This window comes from Camelus bactrianus, chromosome 21 (assembly GCF_048773025.1).
Source record: "Camelus bactrianus isolate YW-2024 breed Bactrian camel chromosome 21, ASM4877302v1, whole genome shotgun sequence".
NCBI classification, from domain to species: Eukaryota; Metazoa; Chordata; class Mammalia; order Artiodactyla; family Camelidae; genus Camelus; species Camelus bactrianus.
In genome coordinates, this window is record NC_133559.1 from 24570233 (window position 1) to 24586067 (window position 15835).

The 15835-nt window shown below is 36.2% G+C and overlaps 1 protein-coding gene across 9 annotated transcripts in view; it reads left to right on the forward strand.

Moving 5' to 3' along the window:
- RASAL2 (RAS protein activator like 2) overlaps positions 1–15835 on the forward strand; it is a 303483-nt gene that overhangs the window by 183093 nt on the left and 104555 nt on the right. Inside the window, exon 1 of one of the 9 annotated variants that reach the window (XM_045516600.2) lies at positions 6957–7108. The exons of the other annotated variants lie outside the window; for them this stretch is intronic. Within the exon in view, the coding sequence (XP_045372556.2) occupies positions 7096–7108 (13 nt within the window). The 5' untranslated portion in view covers positions 6957–7095. Of the gene's footprint in view, positions 1–6956; positions 7109–15835 lie in introns of those variants that run through there. 9 annotated transcript variants of the gene reach the window in all.

Sequence of the window (15835 nt, forward strand, 5' to 3'; positions counted from 1 at the left end):
GTTTTAACCTCTTGAAAGTTGTTTTTCATATTTACTGATATTTTCTAAAACTAGAAATGATTATTTATGGAGTTGTTTTTCACGTCCACAATGTTTTACCCTTGGCTTTAACAGATTAGCAGATTATTCATTTTAACTTAAAAAAAAAAGAAAAAAGGAAAATCTTCATGCCATTACGTAGAAACTTAAAAAAAAAAAAAAAAAAACCCCTCCTCAGGAAATATGGGGGAAATAATTGTATTTCGAAATGTAATATTGGAAGTGAAAATGCAGTAAGACTAGTATCATAAAGTGGGACAGGACTGCCCTCTTGGAGCCTAGAATATAACTGAATAAAAGGGTCTAATTTTTATTATTATTACCATCCTAATGGTTCAGTAGTGATGGATAGAAGTACCACAGATTAATTTTTCCCTTGCTTAAGAATTAAATTTTCCTTTGGGGAGTGAATTTTTTTATTAAAAATAATCAGAACTGTCTTTTTAGAAATTGAATATATTTGTCATATAACATTGTATAAATTTAAGATGTACAGTGCATTACTTTGATTTTTTATATATTATAATATGATTGTGATATTTATATGTTAGATAATTGTAATACAGTTTTGTTGTCTGTGTTTATTATACTGTACATTAAATCACTGTCTTATTTACTATTTGTTGCAAATTTGTACCCTTAAACAATATCAATTGTTCCCCCAGACTCATTCCCTGGTAACCACCATTTTATTCTCTGGGGGTTTTATTGTTTTTGGTTTTTTTGAGTGTGACTTTTTTAGATTTCACATATAAGTGATGTCATACAGCCCTTGTCTTTGACTTACCTCATTTAGCATGATGTGTTCAAGGTCCATACATGTTGTTACAAATGACAGGGTATCTTCCTTTCTCATAGCTGAATAATATTCCACTGTGTATATAAACCGTATCTTTTTTTTAACCATTCATCTATTGATGGGCATTTAGGTTGTTTTCATCTCTTGGCTTCCATGAATAATCCTGCAGTAAACATTGGAGTGTATATATCTCTTCAAAATACTGTTTTCATTTCCTTTGAGTATGTGCCCAGTAGTGGAATTGCTGGATTGTATGGCAGATTTTTTTTTAATTTTTTGAGGAACCTCCATATTGTTTTCCATAATATTAGACCAATTTATATTCCCACTAACAGCGTACAGGTTTCCCTTTTCACCACACCTTCACTAGCACCTGTTGTCCCTTGTCTTTTGAATGATAACCATTCTGACGGTATGAGACGTGTCTCATTGTGAGTTTGATTTGCGTTTCCCTGATGGCTAGTGATGTTGAGCATCTTTTCATGTCTGTTGTCCATTTTGATGTCCTCTTTGCTTCTTGACTTATCTCTTCTTGGAGTTCTGCTGGGTTTTAGCTTGCTTCAGTTAGTTGTGAGAGACTCATGGAAACTGAGTGACGTGGACTTTACCTACAGTATGCAGTAGTGTTTTGAGCTGTATATAGTACATACGTACGTTGTTGTATCAGTGGTATGCCAGAGGTGACTGTTCTGTACAGTACTTTGCTTTTTCTAAGTGGATTTGTGGAAACAGTAGCCCACACTTGCAAATATTCTTTAAAATTAAGACAAAACAAATGCCTAATGACTTTTTTTTTTTTTTTACTGAAATCTGCATTATATGGGAAAGGTGGACTAGTAATACTTCAGTTATGACAGCAGATTAGCTTAACAGGAAATCAAGAAGCCTTGATTGTGTGTGTGTGTGTGTGTGTGTGTGTGTGTGTGTGTGTGTGTGTGTGTGTGTAAAGCTGCTGAAGAAAATGAGTTTTTGAAGGCTTTAGTAAAGTACAATTTAAGCTCTCGTTTATAGAGTCAATGTCACAGGCATGTCCTTGGCTCTGTGAGCACATTGAGATATCCGTTAATATCCAGCCTTATCCCAGAATGTTTTTAGTTGCTTTTTGCTATTTATTAATGAATTTTTTTCACCGAAATAGAAGGGTTGCTTTTGTTCCTATATCACTCATACTCTGAAATAAAACTAGAAAAACATTTGCCTAGATTTTTCCACAAAGGTTTTGCTTCTTCTTCTTTGAAGTATGGTCTTATTCCTACGAGAGCCTGAGTATTGAGAAAGGTGACTGGTGTGATTTTGCCTGCTCTCTGTAGTGCTTCCTCCCGGCCATTTCAGGTGAGCAGATGCAGTCTACCAAATTCCCTTAGCTGGAAAAAGCCAGGTAAAGTCCTCATGCCTGGCCAGAAGTTGTAAAAACATCATGTGGCTATCAAAATTGTCACTTGTTTGGCATATGCGAGTACTTTGCTAACCCTATGACTAACAGATCCTCTGGTTTTTATAATGCCTTTTTATCAGAAGAGAAGTGTGTCTTATCCCATTATACACAAATAAAATGAAATAAAAATTAGAATTTCAGACCTTTCTGAATAAGTGGGTGACTTTGGTGTTTGTCATTCCAGTAACAAACAATGATTTCCTTTTCTAACATGAACTCTAAAAAGAATGCTGTGGGAAGACCACAGTATCAGAATGTCACTCTGGTTTATGGGGAGACATTAAAAGAAACTGTGTTTATAGTTAGAAGAAGCTGTGTTTCTGATCATCCGCTGGTCAAAAGAGCGAGCACACGTACAGACTGGTGGACACCTCGGTTTGACGGCTATTGATACGTGTGTCTGCTTGGAAGAGGAGAAGATGTGTATTAAGAGGGGTTTTTGTCTTTTTGCTCATTTGTTAATTTGTTCGGTAAGAAATAAAATGGATATGCAAGTAACTTTTAATTACATGCAGCTAGCTTATTTTTTGTGCCCTTTGATTCTTAGAAAATCATGCATCTGTGATCTTAGGGTTTCTTCATGGCTGTCACATAGACTTCTATACCAGTACCAAAGTCAGAAATCTATAATTACTTCTGTAAGGGGTAGGGAGAAAATATGCTATCTATATTCTTCAAAATTCTCAAAATACCCTCTTTGATTGATTCATAACTAGGAAAAAGTATCCTAGCCTTTTAGAAACAAAACCAGTATTTGTTGATACTGAATTTGGAAACTCGCAGAGCTGCAGCCTTCAGCAGTCCACTTGTACCCATTTTCAAGCTATTTGTTTATTCAGCAAATATTTATTAAGCACTTATTATGTGGCAGACACTATATAAGTTCCAAGAAGGACAAGAACAGAGTTCTGTGTTAGGTTAAAATAAGACCATAGTTCGACAAGGTGGTAACCAAACTTTGAATTTGATTGATGCTCTTATTTATGTTTGGATTATAACACGGAATCCCAGAACTATTAGAGACCTTTAAAATTATCTACTCCAATCCTTCATTCAGTGTTTGAATATTTTTTATATTCTTTGATTGTTACTGATATTTGACTATTTTTGACTTACATTTTCAGGTAGTTCAACCTAAGAGAACCATTTAAACAGCACAGTGCTGGACCATGACTAAATGGATTAGTCAAGGAAATGCCATCCAGCACTCCATACAGAGGAGAAATGTGAAACTAGATATTGACAGCATAGTGACCATTTGCAGAAATAAAATGACTCACGTGCCCTCATGTAGCCAGAACGAACATCCTGGGTGCTGAGCTGAGCATTCTAGTTGTGTGAGCCGATATATCAGCTCGAAACTCCTTCAGACTCTATGAGGCTCTTCTAACCAATGAGGGATTTTCTGTATAGATGTGGGTTTCAGTAGCTTTAAACTTGAGCTCCTGGCCAGAGGGTGAGCCACTTACTCATGCCTCTCCAGCTCCTGAGAGAACTCCTCCCTGCTGCTGTAGATTAAGGTTGTATCAGTCTCTTCAGTCTCTACCCCAGAAGCTGCATTGCCCCGGCCATGACAGCACAACACATGGCTGTGGGTTCATAGATGTTAAAAAATTACTCCAAGAAGCAACTCCTAGGGATCAGGATTTCACCTGTTACAGGGAGGTCCTACTTGGGTAAAATGATGAAATGACCATTTTCCCTTGGTATATTATTTGATTGACTTCGAATAGTTCCTTGAGACTGTACAAACCTGAGACGAATTCCTTTATATTTTTGTTTTTACTACATGACGTACACAGTGGTAGGCTCTGGCATCAGAAAGTAGATACACTATGGTCCCTGTCCTCAAGTTATTCTAAAGCACTCCTTAGTCTAAGTACTTACAAAAAGTTTGATAAATGTAATATATTCTTTCATCCACCCATCCACCCACCCATCCACCTATATCCATCCATCCACCCATCCATCCATCCATCCATCATGTATTAAGTACCTACTAATGCCAAGCATTGTTCTAGGATCTAGCCATAAGCTGAAAACAAGACAAAGTCCTGCCCCCATCTATGTCATGTTTTGGTGGGGAAAAAAAATAAACAATAAACATAATATAATGTTAGGTAATGATGAAGGCTATAAAGGAAAAAATAGTGGAGAGTTAAAAAGTTCAGAGGAGAATATGATCAACTCTGGGTAGGAAACAGGGTAAACCGCACTAAGAAAGTAATTTTAAATCTGGGTTTTGAAGGGTACATTAGAGAATGGCAGGCAGACCATGCAAGGACGGAACTTCTAGATAGAGAAGTAGCAACACCAAGGCTAGAAAGCATAAAGTAGGGGAATACAAATAGTAATACAAGCTTTTGAAAAAAGATTTAGTATAGAAATTAATAAAATATGATGTATAATCTCCTTGGAAGAATGCTGAATAATGGAATAACATCATACTGGGATTTAAGAAAAATTGTTTCCTCAACAGTGGCTCTCATATTTACTCAAGTATCAGAACTCCAGGAAGTAAAAGTACTTTTTGCAGAACACAATAAATTATTGTTATAATTCACTTTCAGATATCTGAAAATGTCATTACTGATCTGAATTTGGAGCCATTCGAGGCATCTTTAAGGTTAATTAACAGTAATAGATTCTAACATTTTAAAATATATTTAAGAAGAAAAACTCACACTTGAGAAAATCGTATACATGAATTTTTTTCTGTTATTTTGGGAAGGATTACTGTTACTCTGTTTTATCATCAGAACACCAGGGTTGTTAAGTGGCGTAGTTGGAGAACTGCTGCACTACAGTTATTCATCAAATGGACTGTCATCCTGTGTGGGAAGACTTAGGGAGTCACTGTCTCTTAAAGCAGGCAGGCTTTTTGGAAAGCCACTTGCAGTGGCCCTAACTTCCTTTTATTGAGCTGAGCTCTCTCTCCCTGATAACTTAGACTCACTGCTGAGATTCTTACACTGTAACTCTTGGATAGAATTATGGAAATCATGACCTATTCTTAGAATTATTCTGAGAAATAGTAAGTCCAAATTGTTTCAGTATGCTTTGCACTATTTTAAGGTTGATTATAAATGACACTAATAGTGATAAAGCTGTGTATTCACCTGGGTGAGCAGAGGGTAGGGGTTGTTGGTGTTCAAGGCAGGGTGAGAATCTGGTCTGTAAGTCTTCATAGTTAGGCCCTGAGTTTGTTCTTTTTTGTATAAATTTTTGCTTATGCCTCTCTCCCCACCCACCATGATTTTTATTTGAGTAGCAACAGAGTTGAGGAGCAGTTCATCTGAAGTAGAAATAGGAAGCCCAAAGTAAAGGTAGAAGAAAATGCATTGTTAAAATATTATGATCCTTGAAGGAAGATGAAATTAGATAACAAAAACCAGGTTATGATGGAATTAAAGGAATCTTTAAGTGTAAACCATTGAAACTTGGCGAGAAAAAGAGGAGGAAAAAGGCGTGCCAAAGATACTTACATTCACATAGACATACAGATACACACACGTATGTATATCTGTGTATCTAGCTAGTATGTGAGAGGTATATTACATATAACACATTTATATAAATGCATAGAATATATGTATTCCCGTCAGCTGTTTGTTAAGTGGTAAATGACAGATCGATACTGTGCTCTTCTCAAGTCTATCCTGTTCCACTGTCTGAAGTGGCAGGTGGAATCTATCAGTGATTTAAACTGTGAATTTTCTTCAATGTTTTAAAAGAAAAAATTTTTAATGGGGGAAGTAATTTGAGGTTTATTTATTTGTTTATTTTTTTGAACAGAGGTACTGGAGATTGAACCCAGGACCTTGTGCATGCTAGGCATGCACTCTACCACTAAGCTATACCCTCCCCCCAAAACTGTGAATTTTTTAATTTATCAATCCTGACCTGCTAACCTCAGCAACAAAGCAGCTGCATAATGTGTTAGGTAATCATACCAATGGTGACGATTACATCATTTACCTGCCTTCCTTTTTTGGAATGTAGAAACAACAAACCCTAGAAATATGTCAGATTTTAAAACAAACCGAAATGATGACTAAGGACAGTGCTGTCATCTATAGTATTACCACATCTAGTTGACTAGTTATGAGCCATTCTGTTTATAAAGTTAATTTTTGATTATTCTTTATTTTTAAAGTGAAATGCTAGCTTGAGACTTGGATGAAAGGTTTTAGAGAAATAAAAATTTTCTGAATTTAAAATATTTCTGTTGTGATAAGGTGATGTACTGAGTGAGTTTAAGATAGTAATGTGTGTTAGCAGACTTCTGTCTCTATCAGCTGTAAGATATTTCCCTGGTTTTTGTACTTTGAAAAGTTTATATTTTAATTCAGCGTAAGGATGTTCAAAATAAGAATCTCTGAAGTTTGCTTTATTTTTCTGTCCCTAAAATAGGAGAGATTTTGAAATAGATTGCTTAAAAAAAATAAATCACTTCTTAAAACACACAAATGTATATATATACATCTACTCCTGGGACAGGGGAAATGAATTACCTCGTTTGGTAACTAACATTGCTTCTCCTGAGCTGGATGGCTGAGCGCTGCGCTGTGAGTGGGAAGGATGGCTATTGTTCAGTGCTCTCGCAAAAGAACTGGGGGGAAAAAAAGGATTCAGTTTGACTGGCGTTGGCTCTGGCTTTTCTGCATTCCAAACTGTCTGAGGCATAGAGCGAGAGCAAAAAAAAAAAACAGAGAGAGCGCGCGAGAGAACGAGCTCGGACCAGTACCGTATAGAAAGTGTTTTGAGTTTCTGACTGGCGTGCCGGAAAGATCATGTTAGCAACACCCAGAAACTTAACAGAATGCAGACCCCAGGTAAGAGTTCCTAGAGTCTGTCTCAGACAGAAATTAAAGTTTGTATATATTTAAAGGGAATGTGTGGGTTTTTTTTTTTAAATTACACAGATGCAAAGACTGTTTACTTTTGTGATTATTGGCTTAAAAAAAAATAGTTGGTTTTCATTACTTTGAGTTCACAGGAATACTGTGTGGAGGCTGTCAGCAACCAGCACAAAATCCAGCTCAAGAATAGCCTTCTGAGAAACTCAGATAAATTACAAGTGTAATGATCACAGCAAAATACTAACACTGCAATGTTTACTGTTCTTTTAATAATATGAAGTGGATTCTTATTCTGGATCTTCTCTAGATGCTTTATGAAACATTAAGATACATGGGCATGGATGCAGTCCGTTTCTTTCTGAGGGAGACAAAATATCTTGACCATCATTAATACTGTAACAGCCTTGCTTGAATTGCAGTAGCTAGTAATAAATCTGTGTCATTCGGCAAGTTCAACAGGTTGGATGTCTCTATGGAGACAACACTAAGAGTTCAGGTGAGAACTTTGCTTGTTCTTTTTGCCCAAGGCATGCTTTTAACATCCTCTGCCAGAAGATGACAGTTTAGCAACTTTAACTGATTAGCTCCTTGAAAGTTCAATCTCAAAGAGACTTTAGGAGAGCATCTGCTACAGTCCACACTCTCCATTTTCACTGAGAACATTGAGGTCTAAGGCATGTTGTGCTTGTTCAAAATCACAGTGTTAGAACAGAACTGAAATGAAAATCCAAGTCTCCTCATTTTCAGTTGACTGGTTTTTTCATGGTACCAGCTACATTTAGGCTTTGTACCATATCTGCTGGTATCAGGTACCGTTTGAGTTATTGCCTAAAAACCAAATGCATCATAAACCTACCTAGATTGAAATCTTATGAGGAGGAGATACTAGGGGATGGATGTCATCAAATCAATATTGATACCATGCTTTTGATCATGGTGTATGACAAAATATTTGTCAGAAGAAGAAAAGCTTTCAGTTAAGGAAATGGACTATAGGTTGGATGCTGCTTTTATATAAGCAATTACATAGCTGTGGCATGTCCTGAATATCTCTATGTAAAATTAAAACTCTTTCAAATTGGTATTAATATCTTTTAAAGACTTTAGGACCCAGCAGTTTTCTATATAATTTATTAGTAAAGCCTTTTTTTTTTTTTGTAACTTGGATGTATTTACTGGAAGCAAAAAATCATCCCGTATTCACTGCCTTCTCTAAATTTATTTTTTTTAATGTAAGATAACATTTTAAAGTTACCCAACTATTTGGACCAATTGCTTCCTTATCCAGGGTCCAGCTCTGTTTCTCTCGATTTGTAAGGGTCCTCTGTTACTTAACTTCATGAATTATGTGTTAGAGGGTAACTTAAGTGGAGGATCTTGAGAGTCACAACAGACAGTGCACATCTGTCTTCATACATTTTCATTTAGTCCCTGAAAAGGTTACTGCCCTTTCCATTTTTCTGGGGACCATTGTGGGGTTAAGAGAGGCCACACTATTCTAGTGAACTAAATAGTAAAGATAGCCACTGTCAAAAGGATCTGTCATGGCTCTTCACAACTCCTGGGAACAAGTGAGCCTGATGTGGCCCTAAGCACAGTGAAGGGATGTAGTCTTTTTGTGTTAAAGCTTGACCTGTTCATTCCAGTTTTCAGCTGGGTCTGTGGAAATGCAGTTGTGATTCACAAGTCTGTGAAGGAGGAGCAGTAAGTTGTAAGGAATAGTTTCATTACTGCTCTCAGCTATCGGAAACCAAATTACAAAGTGCATCCTCCACCCAGTAGGAAACAAGAGACTGTTTGTCTTACTGCTGAATCCATTGTTAAAGCACACTGTCTACAAGAGGACTGGTGGCTGTGAGAATGAGGACGTAATGCTCTCTACAACTTAACAGTGTTCATGTTGTGTTACGCGGGGCTGAGATTTTCCTCACTCCTTCTCTCCTGCCTGGAGTATGTGGAAGGACTGCCATGACGTGTGTGCGTATATTATGTTATGTGTGTGTATGACAGGTGTTAGGGTGGACCTTTGGCCTGAGTGCATTCGTCTCCCCATACTGGAAACAATTAGGACATTAATCTATTGCTGCTATTTTACTCACCTAACTTGAAAGAAACTACTTTATTAACCATCCTTATCATCAGAAATCACTACTACACATTAGAGAGAGAAAAATATTAGAAGGAAACACATATTCCTTCTCTCCTGAATACAAATGTCAGGTTCACCAGATTTATACTTTGTGTGTTAGAGCAAAGCACTGTGGTAATAAGGTGCCCATTTTGTGAGTAAAGACAAACTAAATGGGAGGGAGTGGGCAGAGTGAAATGAATGGCATGAGGAAAGAAACTCTCATGTGTACGTGAAATAATTTTCTTTTGACAGTTGTTTTTTTGAAGGCAGGCACAATTTCACTACTCATGATTTTTCCCTTAATTCTTTACTCATAAAAGTTACCTGATTAGCCACTCAAAGCTCTGGGAACGCAGACATGGCTGTGTTTTACCTCCTGCTCCAGCCATGACCTTCAGCAGCCTCTCAAGAGGGACAGTGTTACAGACTGGTTTTGTTCTTTCTGTTCTTTCACGCTCTCTAGTGGTTGTTCGTGGTGGTTCTTGTTTTCAGTTCCCTGTGTATCAGTTTTAGTGAAGAAGCAGGTGACTGTGGTGAAATAAGTTTCACCAGATTCTTACACTTGACGTGCATAAACTTTCCGAAATATCAAATTCTTGAGTAGGGAGAGGGAAAAACTGTTTATGTCCTTTTGTTTCCTAGTGAACAGTGATTCAAGAATGTGCCTTATTACTCAGCAATATGAATCCTCTCGAAGCTGTCTTCTTTTTATTATTTTCCTTTTCTTTCTTTCTTTCCTTTTTTTTTTTTTTTTTGTGCTGATGGGGATTCAGTCTATCAAAATTCCACATTTAATTATAGGTATGATGTCAGCTTGTGTTTGGAAGCTTTAAGCATTGCCACTGAGAATACTTTCTTTGTACACACTTGACAAGTAGGAGCGACTTACTGAATCATCATTAAAATTCAGAGGAAGGTCTTTATCTTCTCTGGGACCTTTCTTACCCCTACTACTCAGACGTTACTGTTCTGCTGAATTAGGAACACTCTGAACTTACAGACATGGGAAGGGAGCCAGTAAGGCATTCTTAACCAATAATTTGACTCTCTACAACTCCACATTTCTGTCATTCTTAGGTTTGCAGTATTTTATAAGTAAATAATTGCTGAAACAGCAATTTGAAAAGTTAGTTTAGGTTCATAGAGTTCTGTTCTTTGAAGAAGAAAAATTACCTAATTCTGCTTGCTGTTTTTTATGTCACACTTTCAAAGGTAAGCAACTTTAGCTTCCAGGATCAAGCAGGTGTCATTCAGAATCAAGTGTCACCTAGGTTAGCCAACCTGTTGGACAGGTCGCTTACTCTGATGTAATACATTTTATTCCATAGACAATAGAATACCTTTGAAAAACTTAGCAGCACTGTTGTGTAGTTAACTACCCATAGATACTACCTTTAGTTTATGAAGACTAGAAAAACTGGATAGTCTCTCACTGTTTAATATTCTAGTTGGTAACTTTTTTGCTAACTTATACTTCAAATGGGTTGTGTGTAGTTGATTGATTTCTGGTCTCGTGGGTCAGATGGAGAAGGTAAGATGTTTGGGTCCCTACTTCAATGATTCTTTTTCTAGGAACACCTAGACTCTATAAAGTGTCAACTAAGTAGATGAAATAATTTGTTTTTGTTTTTTTTTTTAAAGAAGGAATGGTGTGTCAAAGGGAGTGTAAGAAGAGCCAAAAAAAAAAAAAATCTAGGCTGTGTGAACACATAGAGAGAACTAGGTTTGCTCAGTCAAAGGACAGAACAAGATGCGATGTGTCTGCTAATAGGAAGGGTCATCATCTTTGTGTACTAAGAGCTCATTATGTAAAGCTCATTTCTATGAGTTGGTGCTGTATAGTTATATTTATTAGCATTTTCTCAAAGTATAGGAAACTAATCACTCAAAGAAAGGGCAATAGATAATTTAATTTCTCCATTTAGTAGAGGAATTGCACCACAGTAACTATTTAGTCTGATTTTTGTGAGTCTCTATTAAACAGCTGAAATTTAAGGAGATTTTTAATGAAGTAAGATCTTTATCTTCCATACACTTAGCTTACATACATCTTGAGATTTTTCTTAAAATATTTTATCTCCACTTGAAGCTAAGTGAAACATCATGGTAGTTTCCTGAAGCAATAAATGTCACTCTATTTTACGAGTACCATTATTTTACTTGTAAATATTTGCAGTGACAATCACTAAAACTATGAAATATATTTTTAGTAATTTTAGTTTTATTCATTTCCTTCCCTTAAAAATACAACACTCAGTAAATACTTGATTAATGATCAGTTTTTAAAGGTAAATTTTCCAAATAAGTAACCTTTTTTTTAATTTCAGTTGGAGCCACTATTGACCATTTTTACTAGCAAAACCAAAAACATGGTGTAAGGAAGATATCCTCAGAGTTATTGCTGTCATTACAAAAAATGAAAACCGCCTCCTTTGGAAGCGTTTTTATTAACAGAACCAGAATGTACTTTTCAAGGGGAATTTATTGTAATATAAGAAGCAGAAGTCTAGAGGTAGTATATCTGTTTGTCCCCTGTGCCTCAGTAGAACTGTTTAGATCAATCCTTGATGACACCACTTTATTTCAGAGATTCCCTCCCCACCACGGATCTGGAGCAAAAGCAGTTTTCTCACACTACCGATGAGAGTATACATTTGTACAACTGCTTTGAAGAAGTCTGCTCTATGACCCAGCACTTCTGCTCCTTATACGTACCCAAAAGAAATGCATACATTGGGTCCCAAAAGACCTGTACAGAAATATTCATAACAGCTAAAAATTAGAAACCACCCAAATGTTCATTAGCACTAGAATGTGTAAATTGTGGTTTGCTTACACAATCGAATTCTATACAGCATTGAAAAAGACAAATGACTCCTTCAAGCAACAGGATGGGTAAATCTCACAAATGTATATTGAGCATGAAAAGTTAGTCTCAAAAGAATAAACACAGTTTGATTCCATTTATACAGAGTTCAGATTCATCTGAGGTGATAGAAGTCAGGATAGTGATTATCCTTATGGGGGAATGACTTGGGAAGGGCGTACAGGGGAGGCTGCTTTGTTGTTGTTGTTGTTGTTGTTCTGTTTTGTTTTGTTTAATTCAGATGCTAGTTACTGGGATGAGTTCCTTTTGAAAAACTTGATTGACCTGTACGATATATTCTGAATGTATGTTATCCTTTAGTAAAGAGTTTGAGAAAAGATATTTCTATAATTTCTCTACTTTGCTTTAAAAAAAAAAAACCCACAAAACAAAAACAAAAAACTGTAAGCAAACTTCCAGGATGATGGTGTGATATTCTTTGAAAGTCTGTTTTGCTTATGGAGGAGGTAAAGAACGACCCCAGGTTTAATCTCACATTTAAGGCTGGCTACTCTATGTGTACAGTCAAGGACTTAACATTTGAGGTCATTTAAAGGGTTAGATGGGGAAAGCCTCTGATAGACCGGGTTTGTATGTACATCTTCGAAACAAAATTTCAGTATGTGAATAATAGAACTTCTAGGCTTTTCATAAGCTTTCAGTGTACCACGTAAAACACTGATTTTCATATGTCTTCAGTATTTTATAGTAGTAAAAATTTATATATGTCACTGTAGTGTATATAAAGATATATATGTACTCATACCAAACACATTAATTTTTATATATAGTTATTAATTACTTCATGATACAAATAATAAGAGTTTTCTGTACTTTTGATTTTAACACACTTTTGCCTTAAAAACATACTTCTATGCTTTTAAAGGATATGTGATTACTTGTTGTATGGAAGAAAAATAAAACATTTTAAAACAGCCTTGTCATCACTGTGAAATGTGGAAGTATCCAACACAAAGATGGAAGATACTTAATAAATGTTAATTTCCTTCTTTTTCTTTCTAAAAATACAAAGATGACATATTCTTGAACATACATTTCTTCTCTTCTCAGATAAATTTCCCCTCCATCCTGTCCTGCCATTCTTAATCATTAAATGAATGTGTTTAGTTCTATTTCTGGATTTATTTATAGCAGTCTTCTCCAGTGGATCCTTCATATTTCACCTGTTTTACTCAAACTCAGTGTTTTCCTGTTAGCATACTACATTCATTTTCTATTGCTGTTAGAACAAATGACCACACACTTAGTGACTCACAACAGCACCCATTTGTTATTTCCGAGTTTCTGTAGATCCTAAGTACAGGCAGAGTGTAGCTGGTTGTTTGCTCAGAATATCACAAGGTCAAAACCAAAGTACTAGATGGGCAGCATTCTTACCTGGTGCTCAGAGTCCTCTTGTAGTTGTGGGACTGAGGTCCCTATTTCCTTGCTGGCTGTTGGCAGGGAGTCGTTCTTAGCTGCTGGAGACCAGCTTTGGGTCCCATTCCTGTGGCACTCTCAGAACACAGCAGCTTACTTCTTCAAAGCCAGTGAGAGAATCTTACTCTAGTCTGCTATGGTGGAATCCAGTGTAAAATGTGACACAGTCCTGAGAGTGACTGTACCATCATCTTTGCCATATAATACAGCCTAATCAAGGGAGTGACTATCCCCTCATATTAACACATCCCGGGCCTCACTTACACCCAAAGGTAGAGGACTAAACAAAGATGCGGGTACCATCCACACCCACATCACAGACACCAAGCCTCCGTGCATGATTCTTAATTGTGCTTTCCACCCCGCCCTCTTTCAAGTCGAATGTGGACTATCCCATTGAAGTTAATGATACTCGAAATTCCGGCAGATTAACAATCTCATCTTCATTTCAGTTCAGTTAATATTAGTTTTATGAGGCCTGTGCTTTTTTCTGTGATATCAGCATTTTCATTTTCAGTCTGCTACCCATTTTTAATAAAATAATGGAAAACACAGTAAAATGTTTAATTGTGCAAACATTGGTGAACAGATTCTGATGCCAGATTAACTGTTGATGAGCATGAGCATGCTGACTTCATATTTATCATCAACTGATAAATGACAGTCCTGAATTTTACAAAATTACTAAATTAAAAAGTTACAGACCTATCCATTCTTAAATTATGTTGCTGTTGAAGAATGATCTGAACTCTAAGGGAGTCCCTGGGCCTGTAAAGATGTTGTATAATCTCACCATCATGACAGTTTCCTGCCCATTTCAATCCTGCCTTCCAGTTACAGACCTTTCCAAATGCCTGTCATTTAATGCCTCATAGTTCCTGGCAACCTGTGCCACTCTTCTTCCTTGAATTTTTATGTATTTTGCTTTGTTTATTAGATTATGTTTTTAAGCATAACACTTAAGAGATGTAATTTTCTGTTCTAGTTTGTTATCCTTACTAGAGTATTGTGTTCTCTTTCTTGTGCCATATTTAAAAACTTTCGGCATGTTTTCAGTGATGGAAAGGTTAGAAAATAAGATCTGGAGGAACACTTAGACACTGAGTTTGTCCAGCGTGAGAAACAGAAATACAAAACATACATGAAAACATAGTCACCGACTATTTCCCCTATCCATCAAGAGGAGAAAAAAGAGAACGCAGCAGTAGGCAGAATCTGAGTGAAATAGAAGTATGTAGGCTTTTGGCTCTAAGACTGAGAGTCTTAGGCTCTTCTTCGTGAGACATCATAAGTTAAGTCTTATTTTTCCTTAGGTCAAATGAACCCCATCTGAAGGCCAAAGAAATTAATTGAATAAAGTTTCAATTCTGTGCCACTCTGATTATATACAGTTTTCTAATCTATTATAATAATTGAATTTATTGTGTGTCTATTTTAAATAAAAGCTTAATTTAAAAAATAACAGTAAGAACTGGTACTTCTGACAAATACATAGGTCCAGATATAAAAGCCCTTCCATCCCCTGCACTCCAGGAATTCTATTATTTTCTGGACCTGTAACTAAAATTAACAGTATTTATCCTTCCAGACTGTTGAGTTTGTGTATGTGTGTGAATGACACATGAGCATAAGATGTTTTGGGTTTTTTTAAAGTGCAATCCCAGTAAAAATCTCATGAGGGTTTTTTAGAGGAATTTTACAAATGGAGTATAAAATTTATACGGCTGTACAAAGGCCCCGGTGTAACCAGCAGCTCTAAAGAAATATTAGTTGGGTGGACTTGCTGTATCAGCTATCGAGACATTTTATAAAGCTACAGTAAGTGAGACAAAGTGGTATTGGTTTTAGAAACAGACCAGTGGAGCAAAGAGTCCTGAAACAGATGTGCACATATGTACATTTAATTTATGATAAAATTGACACTGCAGAGTGGTGGGGAAATTATGGTCTTTCCAATAAATGGTACTGGCCCAACTGTTTGTTCAAATTTTAAAAATAGAAGTGGATTCCGTCTTCACATCTTACACAAAATCAGTTCCATGTAAATTGTAGACTGAAATATATAAGACAAAAATGATAACCCTGAAATATATCATAACATCTTTATAGCTTTAGGATAGAAATAAATTTTAAATCAGACAGAAAAAGCACTAACTGTAAAGAAGAAAAAAGTGATAAATTTTACTGTGTTAAGGACTTCTGTTTATCAAAATATACTGCTCAGAGAGCAAAAAGGCAAGCTATATAAACTAACAAAGAAAAT